General features: G+C 38.6%; 1 protein-coding gene across 1 annotated transcript in view; it reads left to right on the top strand.

Annotated features, from left to right (window-relative positions):
• The first annotated feature begins 15,270 nt into the window (after positions 1-15,270).
• LOC138007446 (collagen alpha-1(XIV) chain-like) overlaps positions 15,271-16,969 on the top strand; it is a 12,064-nt gene continuing 10,365 nt past the window's right edge. The window contains exons 1-2 of the mRNA XM_068854347.1: positions 15,271-15,536; positions 16,565-16,960. Coding sequence (XP_068710448.1) covers positions 15,407-15,536; positions 16,565-16,960 — 526 coding nt within the window. The 5' untranslated portion in view covers positions 15,271-15,406. The remainder of the gene's footprint in view (positions 15,537-16,564; positions 16,961-16,969) is intronic.

Below are 16,969 nucleotides of genomic sequence, written 5' to 3'. Positions count from 1 at the left end.
TCTGGGCCCACTAATTTTATGAGAGTTGTGGTTTCCTCACTGTAAGTTGTATTCCTGTTGGTGCTAAGGAATTTTGTGCCCGTTTCGTCTTCCAATATGCAGTCTTCTTTGACAGATAAAGCTTAACTGGATTTGGTTTCTATCTTGTTTGGCTCCTGGGCTCCCATTGACAGAGTTGCATGGTCGTTGACTTTCTGATTGGGCGCCATTTCTTTCAGTTCTCGTGAAGAGACATCAGACGCTTCCTGTGATGTTGATTCGGAACTTTCTGACTTGACAAAATTTGGTACATAGGAGAATGGTACATCAGCATTTGCACACTGCGAAACATAGGATTGCTGGTTCTTTAACAAAACGGGAGACTTGGTTTCTTGGAAGTGCTTGATCTTGGGATGTTTTGTTTTGTCAAATCCAACTACTCTTTGCACTTTAGTCGGTGAAACTTGCAGGTGAAAGTCAAACCAATTATGTCTGGACCTTGCAGCGGTTTTGACGGGGGATATTTTTTGGATGTACCCATACTTGTTTACTAAACGAAAGAAAAGCAAACAAATTCAGGATGTATGATCATCAATGCGCTTACAGTGACAGCAACAATAACCCTATTATCATCATTATAGTTAACACAATAACACATGCTATGCTATCTTAGCATAGTTTGTTTGAACATTTGTCTAGTGTCTTGAGCTAAAAAAGGTTTTCCATCTTTGCCCCCACTTTCCCCACTTTCATCTCAAACATATAAGCTCTTTCATAGGGAACATCAACTTGAATAAAATTTTACAACTTACCCCTAGACTGCTTTCTTGCTGACATATGAACTGTAATTTTTTAAAGTAACAATAACTTGTTAGCAACTCATGCAGTTTACAAATAAGCCCTTCTTTCAGTTACAGTTACAGTCTTTTCAGTTTTGCAGCTAGAAAGCCTTTCATAGCAAGCTCAGTCAATACGCATAATCCGGGATCATTCTTTAACTTTGCAACACCGTAGCAATGAATGGATCCACGTTGTACAGCATATTCATATCGGTACCAATGCCAGGAAGCACCTAATGAATCATATAACCAATATTTTACAAAACGATCAGTTCTTTCAGTGAAAAGCCAATCCAAAATGTGAGGATTTTGGAGAACATTAGATTGCCTTTCAGTGGGTGATAGTTCCTCAATAGTCTTATTTTCAAAAAGAAGATGAAACTCTGGCCAGTGATACTCTGCGCATGACAGAATAAAGAATACTGTTGGTGGTCCGACTTGTGAGATTATTGCCTTCAAGTCATCCTTTGCTTTATGCCAGTAAGCATCACTCCCTGTGACATTTTTTGCATAATGCATCAACTTAGACATAACTCCTGACATAACTCTTTGAATGAAGCATTTCCTATAACTCTTTGAATGAAGCATTTCCTTCAATTCTTCTACAGACATGTGAGATTCTCCTGGATTTTGCTTGAGAAACATACTTCCTTGGCTAAGCATGTTGAATGCCCAATAAGCAAATCTAGGGTGTGCTGCAAACCTATAATGCCATTTCTCATCTTTCTTTTCACCAAATTTTATAAGGTGCTTAATTTTTTCACCAAAAGTAACATCACGTTTTGTTCCCGAGTTAGTGGGATCTCCTTTGCTATCAGGAAAGAGGGTTGGGAAAGCCATTGTTGCTAAGAATTCAACTTTAAATTCACTGACAGGTATTTGGCCCCTTTCAGGCCATCTAATCCTATTGTGTTGCAATATTTCATCTTTTATGATTTCTTTCTGTTCTTGGATTTCACAGGATTTAACAACATACTACTCAGCTCTGTGTCTTCGTTGTTTGGCAAGTCAACAATATCAAGTGGACCTCTGTCTGGATCTAATTCTTCGCTTCCGCTTCCTTTTTCACACCTTACTTTTGAGAGATCGGCTGGAATGCCTTCTAAGGGAAGTTGAGCTAGACATTCATAATCAATCTCTACGTCTCTGTAAACAGGATTGTGACTCACCAGCCAGTGTAAGGCGTATGATACTTTTTCTCGACGCACAATTACATCTTTTGACATATCATTTTTACCATTAACTGTAACTATAATAACTGGTAATTCTTTTGGTTGCCTTGGCAAAGTATAAAAAAGCTGTTGAACTTCTTGGGGAAAATTGATGCAATGGCCTCTATATACTCTCTGCCCTCCTGGCTTAGTATAAACACTCATAACGGGGAACACTCTGGCTATGAGCATTTCTTCTACTTGTGTCAGATTTTCAAGTTCTACTGGCACAGCAGATGGTAGCAAGCTGTTTTCAAATGAAAATTGTTTTGTATCATTCTTGTTTCTTAAGCACCTGGTACAAATATATGGCTCCTTTTTCTTTTTTTGTTTTAATGTGAAGTGGCCATGCTTCATGACAGCATTGACATAAAGAAATTCTTAACTTCATCGAATCATGAGACTTTTGCATGTCCAGTTTTGCCCACTCTTGTTGGTGAAGCTCTCCACAGTTACTTATTTTAAACTCAGATAAATATATTTCCTGGCTAGAAACTCCATTTTTCAGACTTGTTACTCCTTCAGTCATTACACTACTATCTGAATTTTTTTTCTTGAGCCTGTATGCCCGCATGTACAACCTTTTTCTTTTCTTCACTTCACTAGATGTTTGTGAAGACCTTTTTCTTATTTCCTGTTTAGGTCGTTTAATGTTTTTATCTGCGTGCAGAATGATTTTGGCAGTAAACACAAAAAAGTGTATTGATGTTTGGCAGCATAGCTTCTGATACAAAACTTTCAAAACCATTCTGATTTATATGGCGATAGGTAATATACAAGACAAAAACATCTGTGGATTTGGTGATTTCCTGGTTACACTCTGAACAAATGGAATGATTGGTATGTTGAATAAGAAATAATGATTTTAAACCAAACGTTAATTCTCCAAATGTATTGATTTGGAGTATGTCACTGAATACAGCATTATCTGACATACCTGTAAAAGAGGCACAGTGCTGTCTCATCCAGGCCCAAATAGGTTATCGGACTGAATGTAACTGGTTGGAAAGGATTTCACCACTATTTATTTGCACACATGCTGTGTATAACATTTCAAAAAATTCATTACGTTCCACAGACTCAATAGCATCTTTAAAAATGTAACAGCTTAACTCCATAAAACAATCAATTGCACATGAGAATTTTCCTGGAAAATCAAGGCAGTAATTCCTAAAATGTATTTGCTCAACGGGGAGGAATGAACGAGGCAATGACTGCGATATTTCTTTAACAAAACGTTCTTGTAAATGTGGTTTGGTTTGGGAAGATTTACGGGAGTTTGAATCCTTTGACAATGCTGGATTTTCATTGACCAAATGTGCTTCCTTGTTTGTGTTTGTTATTATGTAAGGATTAAACTACCATTTGAAGCATACGGAATTCTTCTACACAAATAATTCCGTTTGCAATAGGTGACTGTATATAAGCACGGGCCACAACATCTAATTTTGTGTAATTGTAAATCGTCTTTTAAACAAGAACGCGGAGGTTTAATTATGAAGCAACTGCTTCCACAAATAATGCGTGATACAATCAGCATGAAGCAGTAAACATGAAACATGACAAAGTTGGTATGCGACTGAACGCTCGCAGTGATCAAGCTATGGAAACCACGTGTTTGTCTTGATTTAATACGCAACGCTGGCGTTTAAGGATTTTTTTCTGCTAAAAGATGTAAAAATAAATCACTTCGCTTCTTTTCTCGTAAGTCTTCAGAACGTCTCAGTCGACGAAAGAACACCTCGTTCGAAATCAACAGGCAAACACACAGGTGCGAACACTCTGGTTCAATGCGAATCGACCTACGAAGAACACGCTGGTTCTAATAAAAATTTGAGCGTATAATCCTATTCCTTGATTAGCTGCCGCTTAAAATTCAATTTACCAAGGAAAAGAGAGCACTGCAAACCCTGGTTCTGAATAGAGAATGTATAAAGCAAACACGCTGGCTAGAATGTAAGCCTGCGAAGAACAAGCTGGCTCTGACAAAAATTTGAGCGAGACCTAAAACTGCCATATCTTAAAATCAAATGGTACAGCTGACGATCGGAGACAGTTGCAAAGGAAGGAGGACAAAGGTCACATCTTTGTTTAAAAACTTGTCACCACTAGGTAGGTAGGTAACTTTATTTCAACTCGGGTGTTGAGGCTAAATAGGCCCCTAGCAGTACATGCAAATATGCCGAGAAAACTATATGAGAGTAACAAATAAGTAGTTCAAAATATCAAAAACGGTAATTTAAAATAACTAACATTTCTAACTACATTAATTAAATAAATAACCTTAAATCTTTAAAATTCTGTGACAGTTGGGCAAGATTAATAAACTGTACATTACAAATGTAGCTGTCTTTCTGCATTCTTAAGTCGTTAAACGTAATTTATCCGGTAAAGAGTTCCACACTTAAGCACTAGTAAAAGATGTAGATTTTAAGCCAAAGCTTGTAGAGTTCTTTCATGGAATGAGAAGCTTGTTCGTGCCTCTTAAAGGTCTTCACATTAGGACGAATAAGCTACTCATATATTCCGGTAGCTAACAGCTTTTATTAAATTCTCAACCTCGGATAATGCATTTCGCGCGCTCTGATTGGTTCACTCAATCTCAGTTATCAGCTCATATACCTTGGTTTGACCTTATATGGTAAATGATTGCGTTAAGCGTTGCTAAACTAAAAATGTTTTCGCCGGAATGCGAAATTACTCTTTGAATAAAGCCAAAAAGGAGAAAAAAAACTTTTTTTGTGGAAAGTTTGGATCAATTCCGACGTTTAGAAGTACGCGAAAAGGCAAGAAATGTTTTTGTGATGAGCCTGCGTCTGTCTGACAACAAGGTATTACACAACATCGCATCAGTTCTCATCAAGTTTTTTTCGATTTCGCTCGGTTTTGCTCGCTTTTTTCGCTCTTATTTTGTACTTCCAAATTTTTGGAGTTGAAGGAATTTAATAAAACAATTATTCCATTCGCGCTTGTTGGATATGAGACTGGTTATAGCCAACTCGGCGCTACGCGCCTCGTTGGCTATTTACCATCTTATAATTAAAAAATAATGTGGCAATGTCCACTCCTGTATGCGACGATTGGACAAATTTAAGCCAAAGTGATCATCGCCATGAAAGGGCACCCTAATTTTGTAAACACGACTTAAACGGCTCTCACATTAAGCCTTTCAACCTTCTGATTATCAGACTGATTACAGGTATTCCAAATAGCGCGAACACACGAATTGTATAAGTACAGTTTCGAAGAACTTGAAAGCATGGATAGCACGTTCTTTAGCTTACATTTAACGAGTTATCGCTAGTTACGCCTACAAGTTCATGCAAGGGTAGATAGTCTACGATTGGAAGCGACACATGATCATCATTGATACTAAAAGATAAATCATTAGGATAACTTCAAGGAAGAATAATACATTCAGATTTCTCGGGACTGAGGACTTCTGAGCGAGATCGCCATTGCATGATTACACACTTTACCATCTCAGGATCGCGGTCACTAAAATAAATTTGGTTATCATCAACATAGTTAAACAGATTGGCAGGACAAATGACGTAGAAGAATATTTAAATTGGAGGGGCTCTCTTGGTACACCCTTAAGAGAATGCAACGACATCAGAAGTCATATCTTCTATCCTGAGATGCTGGGACCTGTATCTAAGGTAATCGTGTAAGAGGGCCAGGCTAGATGGATAAACGAATGAAGGGGTAGTTTCTAAAGAAACTGTGGTGCTGCGTCGGTGGGGAAGTAGTATACAAAAATTTGGTTTATCAACGGAGTTGATAATGTAAATTGACCACCGTACAGAGATTCTAAAAGCTGACGTTTCGAGCGTTAGCCCTTCGCCAGAGCGAATCGAGGGATTATGGGTTACGTGTAGTTTTTATAGTAGAATAGGAGCTACGCTATTGGTGGTAACATGGCACTTTCAAATGCGCGCGCTCACGATGCAAAACTTGTCTTTTCATTGTTAACACTAGCAAGATATCGGGACCTAAGCGATCTGTTAAGATCACCGATCGTTTCACATGTACCTCCGCAAATGTCATTTATTGCATAACCTGTACGTTATGCAATAAATTATACATTGGTGAGACAGGTAGACGACTAGGTGACCGATTCCGCGAACACCTTCGCGATGTTGAGAAGAATGACAAGGATGCATCTAAGCCAGTCGCTCGCCATTTTAATCTGTCTAACCACTCCAAAAAACACATGGCTATCTGCGGCCTTTCCCTACATCTAGGTACGACGGAAAGCCGCAAGAATCTGGAACAAAAATTCATCTTTCAAATCGGCACCATTAATCCTCAAGGTATTAACGAACGTTTTTCATTTAACTAATATATTCCTACTTTTCACGTTGCCATGTTACCACCAATAGCGTAGCTCCTATTCTACTATAAAAACTACACGTAACCCATAATCCCTTGATTCGCTCTGACGAAGGGCTAACGCTCGAAACGTCAGCTTTTAGAATCTCTGTACGGTGGTCAATTTACATTATCAATTCCGTTGATAAACCAAATTTTTTTAGATGGATAAACGCCGATGGCGGACAGCTTAGCAAGGAGGAGGTTACTTTAACTCCTGCATTGGGTTTGAAATAACGCATCAAGGTGGAGTTATATTTTTCGGAGTTAATTTAACTCCAAAAGGGAGTTATTTTAGTCTCCCAAAAAGTTGTTCTCCCCAGTATGGAAGTTAAATTAAGGCTAAAATAGGAATGAAACTGTAGGGGTTCTTTTAACTCCTCTGGGGTAAAATTTAACTCTTCTGGGGAGTTAAATTTCCAGTTAAACAATGGCAGGGGAGTTAAATAAACTCCTCTTTTAGGGTATGTTTTAGGAGTTAGTATAACGCCCATTGGCGAGTAATCTCAGAGTGAATATAACTCTCCAAGAAGAGTTAAAACACCTCTATGTCAGGAATTACTTTCGTGGAGTTAGTTTAACTCTGCAAAAGGGGTCGATGTACTTCCGTGTTTTTTATTCTTTTTGGAAGCCCAATATAGCATCATAACTTTACAGAAATATTTAAATGGAATGAATAAAGAAGCGGCATCATCGTATAAATGTTCGCTGTCGTCGTTACTAGGGCTTAATTTCGCTTTCACTCGATTTTCTTGTTCTGTGCTTCATCGATCTCTTTCGGCCATCAACAATACGTCTTTGTGCTTAATATCCTGACATGGTTTCTAAATGACAGGTTCTCTTTGTACATTCTTGTGCATCCATCAATTACGCAAAGAACGTGAAATCCTTCTGAAGATTAAATAAAAAGCCAGATATTTTTATTCATTTATTTTAATCAGATTCAGCAGCGCTCGGACCTGCGATCGAATTGGTCGGCATGGCAACTAGAAAAATAATGGCCACTAAAATTATCGCCAAGGTCGCCAATTTGGCGACTGTTCCGGCGTGGAAGTGGTGTCGTGATAATCGGTATATTTTTTTAAACTCTCCATCCAGACAAAATGAAAAAGCTTGATAATATACCCACAGAAATATTGTCCATGAATTTCTTTAGCAATTCTTGCAGTTGTCTTCTTTCTCTAGTTGAAGGACAGCGAAAAGATGTACACGCTTAAGTCAGAGCGATCATGAGGCCTGGTGACTCTGCAATGCTGGAAGCTGCATCACTTTTCCTCCACAGATTTTAAGAAATGTTGTAGATTTTGGCTTTGACCTAATAAAAGCAAATGTATTTGAGAAAGTGAGACACTTGGTTGGCTTTCTAAGTTGCACGCAGTCCGTGTCGCTCGTTTACTCCACGTGTCTGGCTCCATTTTGCCTCGAAATTGTCAAAAGTTTACCGATTACTTTTTACTTGTCACTCATTACTTCCTGAGTCACAGTTCGGCAGCGCTGATCAGCCATGGCATTGTCTCCTCAACAGGTAAGCATATTTAATCTCTGCGTGGAATTTAGGCTTTATAGTTTCGATTTCGAACTTACTTCCCATTCTCAAGTAGAAAGCAACTAAGTTCTCTTTTAACCACGTTTTATTACCTTTCATTGACCAACGACACACGTGTGGGTCTTCTCTTCCCTGAAATGAAAATCATACTTTACCACAAATTTGGTCTCTTTAGTGAAGTATCGCAATTGTCTGTGCGACGCAACTATTTCACATTTTGATACCTTGCGAGAAGCGATTGTTGGTACCTGCGACGTACCTGCGAGTAAATTCTTACGGTTGGTACTTTCTACCGGTGTGGGAATTCGCTCTCTGGTACAAAGAGTGACTAAGAACGAGACAGACTAATTATCGAGTTAAGATTTCGAGTTGGATTTTCGAGTTGGATTTTCGAGTTAGGATTTCGAGTTGGGTTTTCGAGTTAGGATTTCGGTGTCGGTTTTTTCGAGATACTTACTGGTAATCCAGGTGCAACGAATCGGCTAGTTTGTCCGTAAACCGTCTGGTAGATTTCCAGTCCAATGAAGTCAACAAAAGAACTCGTTTTTTGCCTTTTTATTCTGCGACGTTACTATATAAAGCATACATGAAGTAAGAGGCAAGACATTGAGTCTTCCATGAACTCATTTCCCTTCGCCACTGACATGCTCCTCATTTCAAAAATAGCAAGATTTGGAAAGCTTCAATACCAAAAGATAAACGAAACGAAAAAAATTACGATAACCGGGCGTAAATCGAAGGTAACATCTAGAATATGATTTGTCATATCTACTCCGGTGGTACTGAGAAATTTAGAAATCCGCGTTAAGAATTAGACACAACAAAAGGCAGATACAGGATATATAAATCCTATAATCCCACTATATTTTGAAGACCAACAAATGGCACCAATGCTGCTTTACAGTGCTTTCCTAGTTCCCCAACCCCCAGAAACTGTTTTGTTTTCTGCATTTTAAGCTGTTGGATATCATACGAAACATTCAGAGAATTTTCCACATCCTACGATATTTCTTCTTGCCCCTGGCTTTCGATTATTGCACGCTTGTACGCGTCCTTCAAGTAAATAAGGTCTTTACAAGTCTCCTCACCATGGGGACTCAAGGCCTGCCCACCCCTCGTGCTCACGTTTCCAAAACTACCAGGTATAAAAGTAAATGACAGAATGTTAAACTGAACATGAGTTATGATTTATTTGATTTTGTATTCCATAACAATAACTTTGTAAACAAAAAACCCTCATATAGCTCTGGTCAGGGGAACACACTGGTAATAAAAATGCAAGTATGAATGCATAAAACCAAACCAAACACTTTATTTCCCTATCCTCCATTTTTTTAACAAAAAAAACCTGGTTCAACCCGGTAGGTTTTTTTTTTTTTCGCAGGTTGCAGGCTGCAGGTTGTAGGTTAAAATTTCATTATAACTGGAAACCCGCCGGCACTAAAAAGAAAGGTAAAGCGATAGACTTGCCGTCACTGTTACATGAATAGCTAACCTTAGGCCTAATTAGGCCTAAAGAAAAGTTTTTTGGCCTAAGGTTAGCTATTCATGTAACAGTCACGGCAAGTCTATCGCCTTACCTTTCTTTTTAGTGCCAGCGGTTTTGCAGTTATAATTAAATTTCAACCTGCAACCTGCAAAAAATACCTGCGGGATTCAACCCTGGTCTGGGGAACATACAATCCTCGACAAAAGTATTAGCACACTTAAGATAAAAAGTGGTTGTCTTGACCACCCCCTTCCCACCCCAAAACATTGCTAATTTCTATTTTTGCAACAATGCCATAAGCTCTTATATAAGCAGAGGGGGCTCGGGAATTCAACTTAACAGATCGACAGGATTTGTTTGTTAAGTGTGCTAGGGACGTTGTTTAGGGTTGTGTAGGTAATAACAATATTACTATGTGGGTATAGAGAGACAACCGAACACCTTCGCCTGTCCACACATTCTGTAACAATAACATCTTTAACAAAACTCCTAGTACAAGCATTAACAACTTCAATATGTGGGTACAGAGAGAGAATTGAACACCTCCTGTCCACACGTTCGGTATGCAATAACATTGTTGGGGTGGAAAACATTCATGATTGGTAATAAAAATGCCAATATATACCCACTGTAATATAAACGAACACCCCCTTCAGCTATCCACACATTCTGTAATAATAACGTCTCAAGAGACAAACCCCTAGTTCGACCCTGCTTTTGATGCCATTTTGTATAGGAATGTCAATAGAAAGACAAAGGAGTATAACCGCAAACTATGTGCCCCATACATTCCGTACAATTCTCATCTATGAACGCATGAAAAAACACTGTCTGCTTGCCTATTTTTGCTTGGCCTGCAAAAGAACTTGTGTCATTTGCTACAGTAAACGGTGCTGTGTACCATGTGTTGGTTACAGACCTTTTCAAAACAACATAGTTAGTAGCTGTAAATACATATTTGCTGTTAGTAGCACTAGCTATAGACTAACTTCGCTCCCTTTGAAATTGGAAACCCCACCAAAAAAAAACCGCCAAAAAAATCCCGCCAAAAGATCCTAACTCGAAAATCCAACTCGAAATCCAATTCGAAAATCCAACTCGAAAATCCAACTCGAAATCCTAACTCGAAAATACAACTCGAAATCCTAACTCGGTAAATAGGTACCCTCACTAAGAACCGCTTCCTGCAGAATATCACTTTAATCGTTTTTGAGTGTAATAAAAACAATAGTCGCTTTACATGGCCTAATGGGCAAATAGAGGCACATCAAATGTCACCCTGATTATGTTTAGTAATATGTTTTTCTTCGGCTCAAAATGGTCAGTTCTTTCCCTCATATAATACTCCACAGTGTGTTATCGACGGAAAATGATGACCAACATTTTATATTAGGCGACCTTTCTGGGGAAGAAGGTCGCCCAAAAATGAAATAAGGTCGCCAACAGGCGACTTAGAAAAAAAAACTGAGCTTCGAGCGCTAGATTGAATTTAGCATATTTTCAATGTATTTAACATGTGAACCCATAAGGTTGTGACTTTCATCGTTTGAAAGATTGCCTTTCATGACCATTGTTTTTCCAGTCAAAAAAATTGAAACAGTAATAGTTTTTGCTTTAAGTCAATGATCTAATACATTGACTCTTCCAAAGGCCAAAAATGAAATCTGCAACCAAGCATATTCTGTAGAAGGTTTTATGATAAATCACCCATCCTCACTGAGAAGTGAGGACTCATAGTACATAAACTCAACTGGTTTAATGACCGAACTATAAACTTACAAGCGGTCATGTCCTAGTCATCTTCACAGCCGTTATTAGGTTCGTCACGCAACGCTCCTCCCCACTAACGGCTGCTCACGAGAGAGACACATATTGACCAGTAAGAAACTGGCAGGCTTCCATATTCTAGAAACCTGGCCCAAGTCCCTCTCCATTACTTGAAAGCAAACATGGCGAATCTATCTACTTCTTTTCCAAAAGTGTGTGAACAATTCAAGTTTAGCGAGTTAAACAAAACTCTATAAAACTCTATAAGTTGGGTAAAACGCCTCGACAAATAACACAGAAAAGATGTTCTGCATAGGTCTGAGAATTGTAAAAGTTGTTTATGAATTTGTCTCCTACAACATTCCAAGTTCTTGGCTTTTTTCATGTAACGCTCTTGTTGCGTTACAGTGAAACTTGCAGTTTGGAACAATATTAGTGCTGGCTCTTCACTGTGTGGAAAAAGTGTTAATGAGATTTTGCCATATCATCTGCATCAGGAAATGTTCTCTTGTTGAACTTCTATAGTAAAATATTGCTTGAGGTGAGAATTTCAATAACAAAATACATCAAGTTGTAAATAACTGCAGTTGCAAGTTTTGAATTGCAAGTTCATTTATTGATAATTACCCGTAAATATCAACAGTACAGTGCAACGCAATCCGATGCTATCTAGGTTCTCTACCATGAAAAAAAAAACAAAACAACAACAACAACAACAACATGACGGCAGCACAGAAAAGGCGCATGGCGCATGCATGAGTATTATTTACCATGAGATAAACATAACGACCCCTTGCTAGTTCTAATCCAATTCATCTATGAGTTGGAGCTAGTTGGCTCACAGGAGACTTTGATTGGTGGGTGTGTGAAATAGAGGGAATCGTTTTTCTATCAATCAGTCTTTTACAACCAAGATCTATCGGAGACCTCTCTCTTAAGAAAAGCCGCGAAAATCTGGAACAATATACTTCATGTTTCAAATAGGCACTCAAAATCCTAAGGGACTCTTAACTGTGAGAGGTTTTTCATGTTACCCTGTTCGCGCCATCAGCCCTGTGATGTCACCAACTGATAGGGAAATAAAAATCAAGTTGAAAACACACAAACCACCATTCCAGCACTTCGCGCTGTTTATTGTGACAACAAATCGACGTATGAGGAACTCCTGCAAAGAGCGAAATATCCAACACTTCATACGCGACGACTGCAAGCCATTGCAATCATAATGTATAAAGTAAAAAAACGTCTGGCGCCCTCTTACATTGCGGACTTATTTATTGTTACCAATTCTCAATATCATCTTAGAAATTCTGATTTTGTTATACCTAGATTTCGGACCGTCACTTACGGCAAACATAGCCTGACTTATTTAGGTCCTGTCATCTGGTCAAAACTTGACAAATTTATTCGATCGTCTGAATCATTGGACATTTTTAAATACCGCATAAAAACGGTTAATTTCAAAATTCTTTTGGATAATACTTGTAAAGACTGCCTTTTATGTAATAACTAATAAGTGTCTGTTATGTATATTTCTTAACACTTACGCATGTAATTATATCTTATATTTTACTACTTACTAGTTAATTATAGTTAGGTGTCCCCAATTAGTGTACATTGTACGCTAGCGATTTTCACACGATAATAAAGTTAATTACCTACCTACCGACCTACCTACCTACCTACCTACCTATCTACCTACTCACTCACTCACTCACTCACTCACTTACTTACTTACTTACTTACTTACTTACTTACTTACTTACTTACTTACTTACTTACTTACTTACTTACTTACTTACTTACTTACTTACTTACTTACTTACAAGTAATGATGACGCAGTGTAACAGTTGTTAGAGACGTAACCAACTTTCCGACACTTTTACGGTGCCAGCCCGCAGTGTGCAATGTGTCATATTGTAATATTATAATTGGTCCCAATATTTATTTAACAAACCAGTTAAATATAGTCCAGTCGAACGCCTTGTACTTGTTTCGTCAATTTAACACTGTTATTAGCCCGTGGGTAGGATTTTAAACCTATAAATCGCGGGTTTCAGTTTCTCATTTCAAAACCTATAACCTGATAATTTCAGAACAACAGCAATTTTTTTTTTTTTTTTACAATGTAACGTAGTGTATTCAGCTGTCTTTTCAAGCCTCACTGATTTTATAGTGAGAAGGGCGCTGTAGAAATGACTGAAAATGATGAAGATAGTTATTGTTTTTTATCATGATTTTCTAGGCAATTTTAAATCAGAGCCGGTAAAATAACGTAATGTTTTATCCAAGACGCAAGCAATGCGCACCGTAAACTAAAAAAAAGGAGTGAAGTTCAAGTTCATTTTCAACTCTGAAAAGTACAATGCAGGCATATAATGAAATGTACTGGTTCTGCAAATGATCCAAGAACCGCAAACGATCCCAAACTGCACCGCAAATGATACCAGGACTGCAAATGATCCCCATATTGAACCTTAAACGATCCCGGAATACAAATAATCCCGAAAAAAAGTAAGGGATGGCATGGAGGATGGAATAGTCTGGTTAGAGAAATAATGTGAAGAGCGCTTACTTTTATCAAAATCACTTTAAATAATGGTTCACAACAATTTCTGCCCCATTATAATTTCCAGAAAGACTGAATTTTGTTTCTTACCACAACATTAGAAATTTACCACTCGTCGATAGCCGAGACGGTCATTCACTCTAAACCGTTTGAGGATGGCTTAGCTCGAGAGGAAGTACGGGAAAATTTGACCTCCGGCTTTTGTCATAAGTCATCCACGTGGGAACCGATCTGTTCGACTTGTATGGAAGGCATTGCTGGCGGGGTAGCAGTTCCAACCGTCGAGAACTTCCTTTCTCACTACGTCATTATTTTATCCTATCTTTCTTTCAGTAACAGTTTTGATATGTGTTATTTTACATGAGACTTCAATGCCTTAACTGATATTTCAAGCAGTCGGAGCAAATTCTGTAATATGCATAATGCACTTATTTATGGCTACATGCATGCGACTCTTGTGCTAATACAAATATTTAGCACCCATAGATACGTGTCAATGGGTCAGTATTCATAATCAAAATTGAAGAGATCATTGTATTTTTCAATGATAACTGGCGATGCTCGTAAAAAAAAAGGGTAATAACCTTTGCCAAGGTATTAGTTCATCCTCGTTCTATTCATATAACTACATTGCAATTATTTGTGCCTACACGTGACTCTTGTGCTAATACTAATTTTTTGGCACCATTGACCCTTCTTGGTTACCATTTCCGTTTTCCATGCCGGTATAAAGTTTCCTGAGTTATGGCAGAAAATGCTAGTCGCCACTCATGTGGCTAAAACCACGACAACAGTTTAAAGAAACGGAGAGACAGAGAGACAGGAAGACACATACATCAGTGACAGGTAGAGGGAAACTTCTTAACCCGGAAAGGTCAAACAGGAAGAAAGAGTTGAAACGAATATCTTTTGACGCTTTCCAAACAAAAATGTGTACCTAGCGAAACTCGGAGCATGATTCAGCCCCTTGAGTAACCCGCAAGTATCGTCGGGAAATGGAAAGTAACAAATCCGTTGACCTCAATAAAACAAGGCCTAACAAGTTTGCTGTTCTGTCGAATTTTCTAATTTTTTTTCGACTCTGCCTTCATCCTTTCTCAAAGTACATTTACAAAATGCAGTCTCTAAATCCAAAAAGGGAAAGTCAGAACTCTTTTCTTTTTCGCATGAATTAAAGGGTAATTCTGTACCTAAATTCATCACAGGTCGATCAGAAAGATGGTAAGTGAAAGCCACACAGGAAGTTAGTTCGCAGGATACAGTAACAGAGAGACAGAATGAAACATATTAAAAGAATTCCATTAAAGCAGCGACAGTTTAGGACAAGGTTAAGGAAGTACTTCATATCTTTCCAAGTTCAATTAATTGTTACCGAAAGGCATGACTTGAATGAATACCCTCCTAAGGAAATTGAAGCAACACAGGAAGTAAACTGCAGTCAGACAAGAAAGGAGCAACCTCTCACCCGCCCGAGTTGAAACATTTACCTGTGCACAAGGGTTGAGACCAATTATCGTCATGAAAAAATCGAAGCAACAAAGGAAGTAAATTTGCTAATAAAAGGCCGGCTTGATCGGTCCGAATATTGTTCACTGATAGCTCGCAGTCGAGTACAGATCAAAGGAGCAAAGATGCCGCAACTTGGTGTTCAACTCGCCATGGTGGTTAGTGTGATCTTTTTCCTCAGCAGTCAAGGCTCAGCCAACGTTTTGCGATCACCCGCTATTTTACCCAAAGATTCAGATGACGAATATTATCAAAGTAAGTATCACTTAATACGGGTCATAAAAAATTACTTTTGAGTGGATAGGTTCAATTTCATTCAGTAGAGGAGGCTGTAGTATTGCATTGTACATATTCACATGATTTTATATTCATGTATTTGTTGAAAGGAATTTTTTTAATTGTGTCCCCAATTAGCTTTTCAGCTACATTTTCTGATATTTCAATAAAGTACATGTGTGTATGTACGTATGGATGACTGATCGAGGATTGCTCAATTTAGTTGCCTCAGACCTTGCTCATTAAAAGAATTAGCGAGCTCAAGATTAGTGGGACACTCCCGTTTTGTCAAAGACTTGAGACATTTGAAAGTAGTTGTATATTTTCATTGTATTTTGGGGAGAACCATTTTGTACCCTTTTCTGGTGTTTATCCAGAATGAAGTTTAATATATCACACTGTATGTATTTTGACTGTTTTCTTGTTACTAATAATTTTATTAAAAACATTTATGGACTGTGAGCAGTTTGTCTTTGCTCTAAAATCGTTGAAACCAACTTTCAAAATGGCTGCGGGCGTTGGTATTTGCGAACCGCAGCTTCAGCCATTTTCAAAGTTAAACGTACGCGTTCGTTTCAACGATTTTAGAGCAAAAGAGAGACTGCTCGCAGTCTACGAAAACAGACTGACTCCCCAGCGTGTACAGCCGACGGTCACCTACCCATGTAGTGACTCTGTCCAACAGGACTTGACTTCTCTTGGGCACGCCGTAACATATATTGTCGCATGAGATCGAGGTTATTTGTGCCAGAACAAATCGTATGTCATCACGATCGATACTTGAGGGAAATCCGGTGGGACAGATACGATTAGAATGCGTTCTCCGCGAGCACAACAACTGTTGTACGATGAAATCTAGTCAGAACATTGAAAAGGAGAAAAAAGTGCAATTAGCTTTCAGCATTCGGATGCACCAAAGTTCCACTCTCTATTAATTTACTCGCGACATTAATTCATTTGGTCCTAATGGCCCCATCCATTTAATAAATGCTCATTTGTCTTTCAAGAATTTCAAGAGGTTCCGTCCCTCAAAGACACTGCGATTAAACTGATGGAAAACTTCCTACACATTGGTCGTCCAAATGGTTTTGTTGATCGACGTCGGAGTTTGGTCCTCGAAGACATGGTGATCGTCATGGACGGCTCTTGGTCGATTGGAAACTGCGAATTTGAGAAAGGAAAAAAGGCACTTAAAGACATGTTCAGCTTGGCTGGTTCCGGCTCCCCTTTTGATTCCAAGTACGCTGTCGTCACCTTCAGCACGAATGCCACGGTGAATTTCAATTTTCTCTCATACTCTGCAGCGAGTGAGGGAATTACACAGCTTAGCTATCCAGGGGGTTTCACAAATACAAATTCTGGACTTGCTGAGGCGAAGAAACTTTTTGATAACCCCTCCTCGGGTAAGTAAT

Source organism: Montipora foliosa, chromosome 6 (genome assembly GCF_036669935.1).
Source record: "Montipora foliosa isolate CH-2021 chromosome 6, ASM3666993v2, whole genome shotgun sequence".
Classification (NCBI taxonomy): domain Eukaryota; kingdom Metazoa; phylum Cnidaria; class Anthozoa; order Scleractinia; family Acroporidae; genus Montipora; species Montipora foliosa.
The sequence above is the reverse complement of the archived record's forward strand: the minus strand, read 5'-3'. Positions and strand labels throughout refer to the sequence as shown.